A 13,030-nucleotide genomic window follows, 5' to 3' on the forward strand; every position below is an offset into this window, starting at 1 on the left:
CGGGGTTTTGACAGCCAGAGATGCTACCCTAATCTTCAGGAAAGAGGTCATTTTAAGTGGCTGGAGCACACTCGCTCCCTTTCTTTCCTCCTGCCTTTGAGGCACTAATGGACTTTTTGCCTGAAACTGGAGCAGAGAATTTCAGAAAAAAATGTCTCTGGACCTCCTGAGATTTTACATAGCTTTCAGTGTAATAGTGTTTACTTTAAGATCACTCTCTAAGGCGAGCATTTTCCCCAGTTAGTAACGAGTTTTGGAATTCCCCTCCCAGTTTGCAAGGGATCCAGGAAGGGAGACTGACAGCAAAATGAAATAGAATAAACATGATAGGAAAAGTCTAATATAATACTTAGAAACTATGTAAACATCCCTTACGAAGAACAGTTTCATAAGCTTAAGCACTTAAAGTCAACAGGCAGCACCAAACCCATGCTCTGAGCACATGGCTAGCCTTTAACCAGCTGACAGCAGCGATGGCTGGGACGTTAAGGAACAGACAGAGCTTTTACTGGTCTCTGACATTCTATACTTGCTCGCTTACTAAACATAGGCGTTTACTAAATTATCATATGTTCAGTGTCGTGTTCAACTACTGTTCTCAGCTTCTTTCTGCGTACTCAGTCGGTTGGTTCCCAAATTTATCGCTCTCCTTTCAACATGTCGAGATCCTGTTCCCTCACCTTGCGTCTGTCATACTACCTGTCCTGTGCTATAACCATCTCCTGCTCCACTGAGAGCAGGCTTTTGCTTGGTTTCTCCAGGTCTCTCTGAAAATGTTGCAGGTAAAATCAGCTAAGCCTTTTCTTTCCCTGTCATAACCTCCTTGCCAACATACAGATGTACCTTTCACACCAAGACCACGAGGAAATCTTACGTCCTTGCTAGCACAACCCTCTCTGTTTCCTCCTACCCTTATTCTACCTAAACCTGTCTTTTGTCTTTCTGCTGATACCACCTTTCTGTTTCTTCCTAATATTGCTGTCTGTGGAAGACCTTCAGCCAGTCTCTCCTCAGCTCCCTCCTTAAAATGTGTTATCTTGGTGGCATTTCCAAACAAGTTCTGGCAGGCAGATACCTTTAGTCCGTCAGGTCTCCCCGTGTCTGCACTTGCATCGCCTGCAGCTGAAGGCTGTGTAGGTCTCTCTGGTGTGTCAGACGGGGAACCTGGAAACAAAATCAAGTTTCATTGTCTGGACATTGTTTCCTTAAAAGCAAGGGAAGAAAACGTCTCAAGGATCTTCTGTAAAGGGCTGCTCTCCAGATCTGCGCAAGGGAGACTAAATCACCCTCACACAAATACAAAATGTCCTTAATTGCCTCTAACTTGCAGGACAGACCCACCAGCACAATGATCAGATCCTGCAAATGTAATTATCTCCGGTATGAATAAAATAGATAGATGGTGCTCCAGTTTCTCAGCATGTTTTCCCTTGAGCCACGCACTGGCCATACTGCTTCGGGGTGTTATTTCCCAGCCTGGCCTACTCTGGTGTGCAGGTCGGTAGGCCAGCAGGTACCCAGTGCCCTACTGCACCAGAGCCTTTGAGCACTGGCTGAGCTTACAGAGCAGCACTGCTGAAAGCTGCTCCGATTCGGCAGGCTCCCCGCTCCATTCCTCAAGGAGCCTTTCCAGCCTGACGCATGCTCAGCACCCTCACTGGTGCTGATTAACAGGCAGAAATGCTTAGGAAAGCCATATAAGCCTAGTTGACGCAGAGAGAAATTATATAAGTAGCAGCAGGATGCAAAACTTCAGGGGAAGTCTCCTCTCTTCAGTTATCGTGTAGGAAGCTAGCAGAAGACTGTATGGTTTCCTAGGCACAGCTACCCTTACTGCTATTTTAATCCAGCATTGAGCGTCTTTCCAGGGAGAACAGCTAACAGGATATACTCACAGACTGCAGCTCTGCTGTCCTTGTGCCTGCACTTTTCGCCCAGCATATTTCTAGAAGAGTTTTTAGCAGTGACTGGTGCAGAGCCTCGTGAAAACTGGTCCAGAGATTTATTAGGCAGTGACAGCTACAGTTCTGCCCTCCCTAGACAAACTCCTGACCCAGTTGTCTCTCACCTTATTACATGTGGAATCTGCTTTGAGATACAGATTCATGACTACAATTGACCAGATGGATTTTAATCCCTCATGATTCAGACAAAATAAATTACTTTTTTTTTTTTTTTTTTTTTTTTTGGGGGGGGGGGGTTAATATTATTATTTTTAATATCAAGGACTTTTATCTTTCTTCATTTTACGTTTCTAAGATTCAAGTATAAATCAAGGGAGATGATCTGAAATGTATTTCATCAGCTTTGGTAAGTGAGGAGATTGACTCAGACTAGGCTCTTGCTCTCCTGTCTTCTCGTATCTTGTAAATAACATTTTATATTCAAACAATTAACATTCTGGGCCCTACAGATGGCTTAGAAAGAGATATGGGACAAGTGCCTCCTGCACTTATTGCCTGCCTTAGGAGAGAGGCAGGACCTTCTATAGATGGCCAGGGAACTTCAGGATTCCTACCTGTTTGGTGCTGTCAGCTGAAATCAGGAATAGGGGCAAATTCTGTGCAATTTCATCTGCTGCTGAAGTTAGTAACTGAAACGCGGAAGACACCTCGTGTGAGCGATGTGCAGCAAGATCGTGCAAAGTCATAGCCTTTTCTCTGGTGCTGTGGCATTCAGGCAACTTTGAAGCATTAAATTAATATCTCCAATTGTCACAGAAACTGAGAATTAAAAGAGAAAGAAATTAAGCAATATGTCCAATGCTAACCACACAGTCAATACCAAAACAAACAAGTAACAGTCCCCACCATTCCCTTGTGTAATGCCTTCACAGCAGCCCAGCATTTCCTCCTTAAGGATTTTCATAGCCATCAAACTGATCCTTTAAAGTAGTTTCAGTGGATGCAGTGTTACTTTTCAACACACATGTTTCAATTTATACAGCTTGTAACATCATAATATTACAGAGAATATGAAGGCCTTAAAGAAACATTTAAAAGCCTGGCAAGTAACCAGATGGATTCATCTGACTGTTACTACGTGTTTTGTGCTAACACATCATTGTTAGCAACACTGTAGATGTAGAAATGGTCTCCATTTAGGGTTGCCAGTCCTGTTTGAAATAGAAACGCCATGCATGGCTTTCCTGAGGTGAACTAATGCCAACCAAATACCCGTTCCCACCATACGCTGCTACTCTTTTGTTCACTGTAACCTCTCAGACTTGTTACATTGCCTCCTAGGGCTCCTGTATCAGGAATATCGAGATAAATCTACACGCCAGGAGATCGAAACCAGACGACTGCAGGACTCACAGACAGACCCAGAGGAGAGTTCACCCAGTGAGGAAACCCCGTCTGAAACAGAACCTACAAGTACGACCGAGAACAAAGTTGCGCCACAAATCAATTTGCTGAGGAACTCCAACTCCAGGTTCAACTTATGGCAGGATCTTCCGGAGATCCGGAGCAGCGGGGTCCTTAGCATCCTCCAGCCAGATGAGATCAAGCTGCAGGAGGTAAAATGGGGGAAGGTGCAATGTTTCTTAACTGGGTTGCTGCTTAAAAGTGTGAGAGTCAGGTTACCAAGATTTAAAAACAAGCGGCTTCATAGCAGTCACAGATAAGCCTTGTTTTGCTAAACACTTTTCCATGTCACACTGGTCAGCACCACACACTTTTTTGAAGCTACAGGGTGTTGTCCTATATGCTGTTGCTGCTGAACATTTATTTAGCAAAAGAGAAATTCTTTTCCCTTTTCTGCATCTGTGCTAGGAGCCATTTAAAAATGAAAGAGTTCTTGCAAGAACTGTAAAGCTTTTGGTCCCTAATGCACATTAATCCACCAAAAATCTTAGAAGAATTCAAGAGTTATCTGTAATCTGTTTTAAATATGATAGCATTAAAGGAAAGGGAAGTGATGGAGATTGATAAGCTTCCTAATTTTTAAATGCCATTACTTGGAGTCTTATGCACAACAGTCAAAAAATATTGACAAGCAATTTTGCATTTTAGCCACACAGCGCAGTAACGTCTCTGCCTGAGAGTCTTACGCCGTAAATGTACAGGGCTACATCGACCAGGAGCAGAGTAGGTGGGGGTAGCTGCCACAGTTAGTGAAAACAGCAGTCACACAACAGTTTACAACTGGTTGCTATTTTGGATAGCGTGGGGAGCGTGAGTGCTCCTTGGCAGTGCAGAGCACCGGATCTGTAGCCTGCAGCAGAGATGAACAAACCTTGTTTAGGGTGGTGTGTGTTGTGATGTGAGTGAGGGACCTTCACAGGCTTGGCCCCGTGAATCCGTCTGTGCCAGGATGGCTCGTGGTGAGGACACCCTACCTTTGTATCCCTTCTGCCCTGGCACGTGTGATTGAACTCAAAATGCTGAAGAACATCTCAGGGTGTGAGCAGTTCTCCCTGAGCTTACTTGTATTTGCCTAGTCAAGATTTATGAATCGCCTGTGTGTGCGCGTCCCACCTTGGTCCTGGCCAAGGCTGTAGCTTCGCTGTTTCCCTGGACGGGCTGGTCTCACATCTCGGGGGCACGAGGGGCAGGGCTTCAGCTACCGCCTCGGTGGGAGAGACCTGTGTTTGTTCAGGGTAGCTTACGCTGACAGCACAGACTGCTAGTGTGCCAGGGTTACAGCTGAAGGTGACTGAAATGGTTTGTTGCTTTTCCATGTTCTTCTGCACTTGTTATTTCCATATCAGATTTGTTCTGTTTACCTGGCAAAACACGGTGCTTCTGACTGCCAGCATTACAAACACAATCTGGCCTCTGAAAAACTACAAGCTCTTCTTTTTCTGCTTCAAAACGAGGAGTCACCTACAGAGAAACATCAGCTTAGAAGTTTGCATTATAGATTTCAAAAGCTGCCATTTCTCTGGAGTTACGTTCATTACCTGTAGGTGTTCTACAGAAAAATATCTGCTAGACCCCAGCCTTACGTGTGCTGAATTTTCTTCCTTCGGCTTAAATAACAACAGAAATGAAGCAGATGGAGGCGGGACAGCACTGCCTTAAAGAAGTGCTGTGCTCTCCCCTCTCGTTACTTTATCGGAGCTAAAATTTCCTTCCTGTTTGTTCTGGATTAGTACAGTGAGAGATTATAAAACTGCCGAAAGCCAGAAAGCTGTGAAATTGGCTGAACATCGAACAGATAGAGTGGAGAATTTGCTTTGCGAGGAGAGTCAAGCACAGAAAATGAGGAGTGCTGGAGAAATCACTGAGGCGATTAAAGAGATGATGTTGAATTCAGCAAGCAGTGGTTGCCGCTGCAGAGCTGAATTTGAGAGAACTGTTCTCAAACGTGAATTGGGAACGGCAGCTGTAGAGGACGGCTTCAGTGCATGGAAAGTGTTCAGCTTCCTGAAGGAGTATTGGAAGAATCCACCTAAAGCACACGATAGCAGAAAATGTGGAGTAAATGTCTTAAGTGCAAAATTGTACCTTTCTGCCCTGTTTTATTTTCAAAGCTGCGTTACACACAGTGACTAGAAGTACTTGCAGCTCTTCAGCCGGGAAAAGGTAGAAGAGCATTAGTCAGACCACAGGGAGGAACGTGAGTGCATGAATGGAGAGAAAGTCAAAGCAAAAACCCGTGTTTACAGCTGAGGAAGGCAACACTGCCACAGCTGGGATGGTGCAGGGCTTAAACAGTCAGAGATAAAGTTGTTCACCTGCAGCAATCTGCAAAATGAAAGAGGCAACACTGAGAAAGGTGACACCTGCCGAGAGGAGGAATCTGGTCTTCAGTATTGGTGATAATGGAAAATAACCAAGCAGGTCATCAACACGAGATAAAAACCAAGACATTTGTTTTTCAAGCATCAAAACAAGAAAATTGACTGGAAGAGCAATGGATGTTTGAAAAGTCTCCTGAAAGGCAATTTGTTATAGTCCCCACTGGAATGAGTGACCCAGAAAATGGAGTTTCAGGGAGAAAAACAAAACAAAAAAAAAAAGAAAAACAAAAACCAAACACCGACCTCCTCTCAGCAATTTCAGAAAAAAAAAAATGTAGCATGGGCTGTTAGCCCTGGGAACTCAAACAGAATTCAGACAGCGACAGTTTCAGCCACATCAGCTTTTTTAATTTAAAGCTAATGTCAGAATAACAAAATGTAAAACAACAACTGGAACTGTCACAAAAATGTAGGCAAAAATGTAGAAAAAGGAAGAACAAAAGAAAAAACAAAGAACACGTTACAGACCGCAGGGGTCAGGGAAATACACAAATTATGTGCTACTCGAATAATTATCAGAAATGACTAAATCATTCATAGGGTAGCTTAATTATCCAGACATCTGCTGAGCATCAAACACAGCAAAACATGAATCGTCAAGGACTTTCTTATAAGTGCATAGAAAATTTAGTGATGAAGAAAGCAGACCAAGCCAAAAGAAGTGCTGACATGGAGTCAGTGTGAAGGAAGTGACAGGCAACACACATGTAGCAGGAGGAACAAGTGACTGGAGAGAAAACACTCCATGTATTACATGTAATGTAGGCTAAAACAAATTCTGTCACAGAGGTACTAGGCTTTGAAAAGGTAGCGATCCAGAGGTAAGAAGGAACGGCATTTAACCTGGGCAACTTTTTAGCACAAACCTTAAATTCCATTATTGGCACAGTTTTTCTTTTGTGGAGAGGCTCTGGTTTACTCCTCCTTCCCAGTCAGTATCTCTCTACCTTTCGGTTTGTTGTCGTTTGACTTAACTATATTGTTTATTCTTTTTGTCCTCTTCTACTTGCTACACGTGACTCACCTTCCATGTGTTAGGAGATTCCAGGCTGAGTGGAGCTGGCCAAAACAACTGACAGATTAACAAAACAACAGCAATGACAAAAAACATTGAGTATGAGTAATGCATCCTCATAACTTGAACAGAACCATTGTTGCTGAGATGGTTTGATAAACCATAGGCTTCGATAAACTTTCGCTAGGGATTATTTGGATCCTGGTCACTTTGGTGTTAGAAAAATTGGCAGGTAGGCAGACTAATCTGCACCTGCATGACACAGTGTGAATCTGGATCAGAGGGCACCTGCTGTGAAAATCTTTGCTTAAGCAAAAGAGGGACTCGAATCCGGTGCGTGCAGCGGTGATGTGGCCTCTGTGGAAGAACGTTTGACAGGGAGGCAGTCTTTCCATTTCCACAAAAATGTCCAGAAAACATTTAATTTCCATTCCTTCTTTGAGCAAGCCTTAGCTTTCAAACCTCTAAATTTGCTCTAAAACTGAGCTGCCCTCCTCCAGAGAGCTCTTGTGCTGTCCTTACTGCACTTGTGGCAGGTGGATGTCGTACGTACCCTGTGAAGACAACCAGGTCTGAGAGCTGGTCACAGCCAATCCCGTGGCATCAGCTCAAAAGAAAATCCCTCCTAGGCTGGATCAGAATCCCCCTGGATTCACTGGTGGTTTACAGGAGGATCCGACCTACTGGGAACAGATATTTTCAGTCTATGCAATAAAACATCATATTGTCTCAGACGGGATTTTGCCTTTGGGTTACTTACTCATGTCTTTGGTGACTCTTAACTTTTTTTCCTTTTTTAATCTTCTTTTTCCTTTTTACTTTTGCTTCACTTTTCTTTCCTTTCTTAGTCTCTCTGCCAAAATACAAGCAATGAAAACAATTAGTACAGCTCTTATGCAAGTGGTAGATTTCATGATGTTAATGACCCAGAGGACTCAGGAAACTCTTGGTCATGTTTCCAAGAGACAGTTTCAGACTGTTTATAAGCTGAGGGAGACAGTATTACATCAGTTGACATTGAGTTCACTTTTTTTCTAGATGTTTCTGCAGCTCTGAAGCCAGAAGTTCTTGCTCTTTTATCTAGTGTCTGTTTAGAGCTCACAGAGTTCAGCCACTCTCAGAGATCTCATCCTTACATCACAGTTCAGATGTTTGCAGTTTGTTTGTACCATTCAACTGGGAAACAGCAGTCTGGGCTCTTTAGAGTAGGCGTTGGGGTACTTGGAGTCTGCAGGGGACCAGCTGGATCTCCAGAGTCACTTGGAAAACTTCTGTTTTGCACATGCTGTAGTGAACACTCAGAGAAGCTTGTCCTGAGAAGCAGAGATAACCTTGCCTTCTCTGGCATCTCCTTTAAGTCAGAACCCCGTGATATTTTCACTCTGGATTTCAATATTGCTTGCAACTTGCACTCCCTTAGCACCCCCACACCATGCTGGGCAGCAAACACAAATTAATTTCTCCAAACAGAGGCAGTGGGAACTTCTGTGTCTGCACGTTAGGAAGCAAGCTTATAGATTAGGCAAGTTGTCAGAGGGTTTAAAGACCTTAATAACACGGCAGATCTTAACCTTGACTCTCACGGTCATCCTGCAAAGACCCAGCAGAAAATAAAGTCCTGGCCTGGAGTAGCTGGAAAGCTGCAGAGTGAAATGACTGGCAGTATCAGTCCTCAGGGTACTGGGAAGGAATAAGCTATCCCTACACATCCCATCTTGTTCTTCGTTGCATCTTTACCTATTCTTCTCAGATATTAAAACAAGCTACTGTAAGAAGTGTATTTTGGACACCTAGCCAGTCATCCATTTTTCTTACTGGGAACCTGTTCTTGAAGAAAATAAAACATCCTTTTATTCCTCAAACACCAGCTGTTCCCCATGCACTAAGTAACTCTATTCCCAGCTGCATCCTTTGCTTTGTCTCCCTTCAGGGGCTGTATGGGCACAGCCTCCTGCAGCACAGGACAGGACCACCTGCTTAGAGGCCCATCTGACTTTCTGCCCGCTGCAACTATTTCTTATGCTGTTAACCATACAAAGAATGGAAACATCAATTCAACTGAAACTTCAGCAGTTCTGGATTTGGTAACAGTCCCTCCTCACTGTGCTCATCCCCCCAGCTCTTGCCCTGCAGCAGCATCAGGACTGTTATCCAGGTACTCTGTACTTTGGGTCCTCCTGTAATGCACAGCAACATCTCCAGGAAAAGCCCAAATACTGATCAGCGGAGAGTTTCAAATCATTTCTTTAAAAAGAGAAACAAAATAAATCAGTCCACAAGACCCCTTGCTAACCTGGAAGATATTTTTCCATATGTGCAGCAAAAAATAAAAAATACTGCACATACCTGCTGCTCTTTTGCTACTTTAACAACTCTGGCTGGGCCCATGCAGGCTCTCAGAGCTGGTTGCACTGCCGGAGCAGCTTTAGGGGCAAGGAAGTGAGACGTCTGTTACCAAAAGGTCCTTTTTCATTAACAGCAGCACGGCCCAGCCCCAGGACACACCTTCATCAAGAGATGCCTGAAGGAGCTAATGATTTTCTGCCATGTCAAAGCCTTTGCAAGAATCTTAAATTAATCTTACTTAAACGAATGGATTTGGTATTTGTGTCAATAACCACTTGCTTTATCGACCTCTGCACGCAGCCTGGAGTGTAATTACTCTGTGTAGCAATAGTGCACTGTCCCTCTGGCACCTGCCATAGACAAGGCTTTACATCCTCACCTCGTTAAGATGTATCTCTGAATCAAGCCATCAGATTGTCCTTCTGCTTCCCCAGACCACATCCCTGGCCCGAGGAAGCTGGGCTTTATGCCAGTGACTTCGCTATTAATAGGAAGAGCAAGTGCTGAAATTCAGAGATTGTTTATACCTCACAGTAACAGTTCGGGACTGCTGTGCCTTGTCCCGCTCCTCAGTGAAGTGGGTCAGAAAAGTGTATGGCTGGGCTTGGCCAGGGAGCCTCACCTGGGCTTTGCTTAAGTTCAGGGAACACGCAGGGCTTTGCAGCACCACAGCTGTGCCCCAAGGAGCACGTGCTGGGACCACAGGGTGCTGCTGTGCAGCCAACCCCTGCCCTGGGCTTTTCTAAAACAGGCAGAGGTGGTGCAAGGAGACCCTGCTGGGAGCACAACAAGCCATGGCAAGCCAGGGCTGCGGGATCAGTACGGGGCTGGAAGGGGTGTGGAGACTGCCAAAGGGAACTCCCTGTGGGGGAGAGGAACATGCAGGATGGTGGCAGGGGGTGCAGGGGACTTGCTGGGGGGGGGTGTAGGAAGGGCTTTTATGTGTGCACCACGTGGGACTGCTCATCTGAGAGACAGAGAATTCTGCTGGGAAGGTGCAGTGGAAGGAAATGTGGTCAAACAGCCTAGGGGAGAGGAGAGGAAGATGGGGAAGATCTCCTCTCCTATGTGACACATGGAAAATACCCCTGCACGCTTACCTCTCCCTGCACGCAGGGTCTGGAGGGTGGGGGCAATGTCCACGGCTCCATGCAGCACAGATGTTCCCATTAACACTGTGAAAGTAGAAGGTACCTGCTGATGGCCTTCTTTGGGATTCTCCCCCAGGCAATGTTTGAGCTGGTTACTTCCGAAGCCTCGTATTACAAGAGTCTGAATCTGCTGGTGTCTCACTTCATGGAGAACGAACGCCTGAAAAAGATCTTACACCAGTCTGAGGCACACATCCTCTTCTCCAATGTCCTGGACGTCATGGCTGTCAGTGAGCGGTAAGACACCTGCCGCTGGATTTTTGGCTAGCTGAACGGCATCTCTTCAGCTAAATTTGTTCAGAGAGCAGACTGAGCAGTCTGCTACCCAGCCTTTTCAAAAAGCTTGCGGACACGTTAATTGCTTTCAGCCCCAGGGGCAGAAACTGGGAATTATGTTGAACGTGCAGGTTATAATGAGTGCTGATTTTCTTATCTAGCTTCCTGCTGGACCTTGAGCAACGGGTGGAGGAGAATATTGTGATCTCGGATGTGTGCGATATCGTCTACCAGCACACCGTTAATCACTTCTCTGTGTACATCACCTACGTCTCCAACCAGACCTACCAGGAGAGAGCTTACAAGCAGCTTCTGTGAGTTCCAGTGCTTGATGTTGTGTTGCTTTCCAAAGTCGCACACGCCATTGATTGAGCAGTAATTTCAATATTGCTAAATAGTACAGACGCAGGACTTCCCTCTGCACTGATTTTACTCTGCATTCATAGAAAAGAAAATATAATTAAAAGGCTTTATGGTAAGGGTGGGGTGAGAGAGTAGGCAAGGAGCATACCAAGTGAATTCAGAGCTAGCAGTTCCCAGCTGTGGGAAATGCTTTCGGTGGACATGAGAACACACGCTTGTGAAAGCATGCGTTTTTAAACTGCAAGCAGAGACAAGAGATTGAAAGGCTGAGGATATGATGCAACTCTCTGAAGGCAAGAGCAGCCGCTGCTTTTCCAGAGCTTCTCAGAAGGGTTGAACCTTCCCAAAGTTGAGATATTTTTTTTCAAAAGAACTAAACTTTCTTAAAAGGGAAAAAAAAAAAGCCATTTTCATCACATTCTGGTGTTACAAATAGAGGCACAATGCCTGAGGATATAATCCAAGATATTTTTGCATTATTTTTCAAGTTCAGCAAGTCTTTTGGTCCAGTAGGAATTCTACCATCTCAAAACGAAGAGTGCCCTACAGGCTTGTCTTCGAGCAGGAGGATTAATTTTTTCTTCAGTTACAATGGCCTGGATTCCTCCAGGACAGCCCATTGAACATGCTGCACTATATTTCCTCCCCATAGCAGCAGCTGGTTCGGGGGAGTGTAATGAGCCCTAATCCTTTCCTTTCTCTGATCTCCAGCTTTTGAGGCAAAAAAGAAAAAAAAAAAAAAAAAAACAAAACATTCCAAGCAGACTCTGCTGAGCTTGGCCAACTGTTCTCTCTAAAAGGAGGGTACTGCAGGGTTTCCTTGAGTCAGAGGTGAGCAATATAAACAGTGTGTCCAGAGTCATTAGCTAAATACTCAGAAGTGAACCAGCAGTAGGCTGGATTACCTGAGCTTGTAAAGGACCTATTGGAGTTGGAAGTATTCCTAGATACGAATTGAGAGGGCAGCCTTTTTTTCGTCTGAGAGAGAATATGGAGGACGTTGAAAAGAATAGACTCTCTTCCTCAGGCTCCAAGCTAGCCCAAGAGTTTCACAGCACTTGGCTGAACTTGAAGCCTCAGGTGTTCCACAGTTGCCCCCACTTTGGCTACATTTCTCAGACACGCTCAGGTCCGTTCTGCTGTGGCTTTGGCAAGTGACACAGTGATACCAGTACCTGCTGCAGTGGGAGAAGCACTCGGAGCAGCTTCTCTTGGAGTGCTGCGAGTCACAGGCAGTGAAGACAGGTTCTGCGTGGTTAGAAATGTCTTCTCATCCCTGCTGGTTTTGCTAGCCAGGACTCCAGAAGTCTTCCACGTGGCTGGCCCTCACAGTCACCAGGAGGTGCTGGCTTTGACTGCAGCAGCTGGGGCTTGTGAAATAGCTCAGTGCAGCCACGTCTGGGGCTCAGCAACGCCCTCACCTGCTGCGAACACAGTCAGGGATGGCCTGGGGATGGCCTGTGCTCTTCTCAGGCCAGATAATGATTTCCATCCTCCTGCTAAGCAGCCAGGAGTAGCCAAGTTTTGTGGCTTGTCTTGTTCTTATGACTGTGTGAATTTCACCTTGTCACAGAGATCCAACTGTGTAAAAATATATAATTATGCTTGTGACTCATCTACTTGGACACACACCCCATTCACACACACCTACGCACACAGCGTATGCTGCTAAGCTAGATGTGCTACACATGTGAACATGCTACCATGGCTTGTACATTAAAAGACTATTTTTTTTCCATCCCCCAACTCTATAAATAGCTCTGGATTCAAACCAAAATACACCTAGAAGCATTTGGTTCCTCCTCCCTTCCTTTCTGTTCCTGGGAGAAGCGAGGCAGATGCTGCCTGTGGGACTAGGCTGCTTTTGGGTCACCACCCACACACCGAAGTCACATGCAAGGTGGCACTCACTCACTTTCTCTCCTCAGCCAGGACAAGCCAGCTTTCCGGGAAGTGATCTCACAGCTGGAGCTGGATCCCAAGTGCAAAGGCCTGTCCTTTTCTTCCTTCCTGATTTTGCCATTTCAGAGGATCACTCGGCTCAAGCTACTTGTGCAGGTAGAGTTTTGCTCTTCTGTATCGTCCAAAGGTCTTCTGCATCACTCCTGGAGTTCTCATGTCCAATGGTTC

The 13,030-nt window shown here is 45.3% G+C and overlaps 1 protein-coding gene across 3 annotated transcripts in view; it reads left to right on the forward strand.

Moving 5' to 3' along the window:
* NGEF (neuronal guanine nucleotide exchange factor) overlaps nucleotides 1-13,030 on the forward strand; it is a 48,145-nt gene that overhangs the window by 25,505 nt on the left and 9,610 nt on the right. For all 3 annotated transcript variants that reach the window (XM_084529310.1, XM_084529311.1, XM_084529312.1), the window contains 4 exons: nucleotides 3,246-3,520; nucleotides 10,338-10,498; nucleotides 10,699-10,851; nucleotides 12,829-12,958. In XM_084529310.1, coding sequence (XP_084385436.1) covers nucleotides 3,246-3,520; nucleotides 10,338-10,498; nucleotides 10,699-10,851; nucleotides 12,829-12,958 — 719 coding nt within the window. The remainder of the gene's footprint in view (nucleotides 1-3,245; nucleotides 3,521-10,337; nucleotides 10,499-10,698; nucleotides 10,852-12,828; nucleotides 12,959-13,030) is intronic.

The sequence above is a fragment of the Aythya ferina genome (genome assembly GCF_964211825.1).
Source record: "Aythya ferina genome assembly, chromosome: 9".
Lineage (NCBI taxonomy): Eukaryota > Metazoa > Chordata > Aves > Anseriformes > Anatidae > Aythya > Aythya ferina.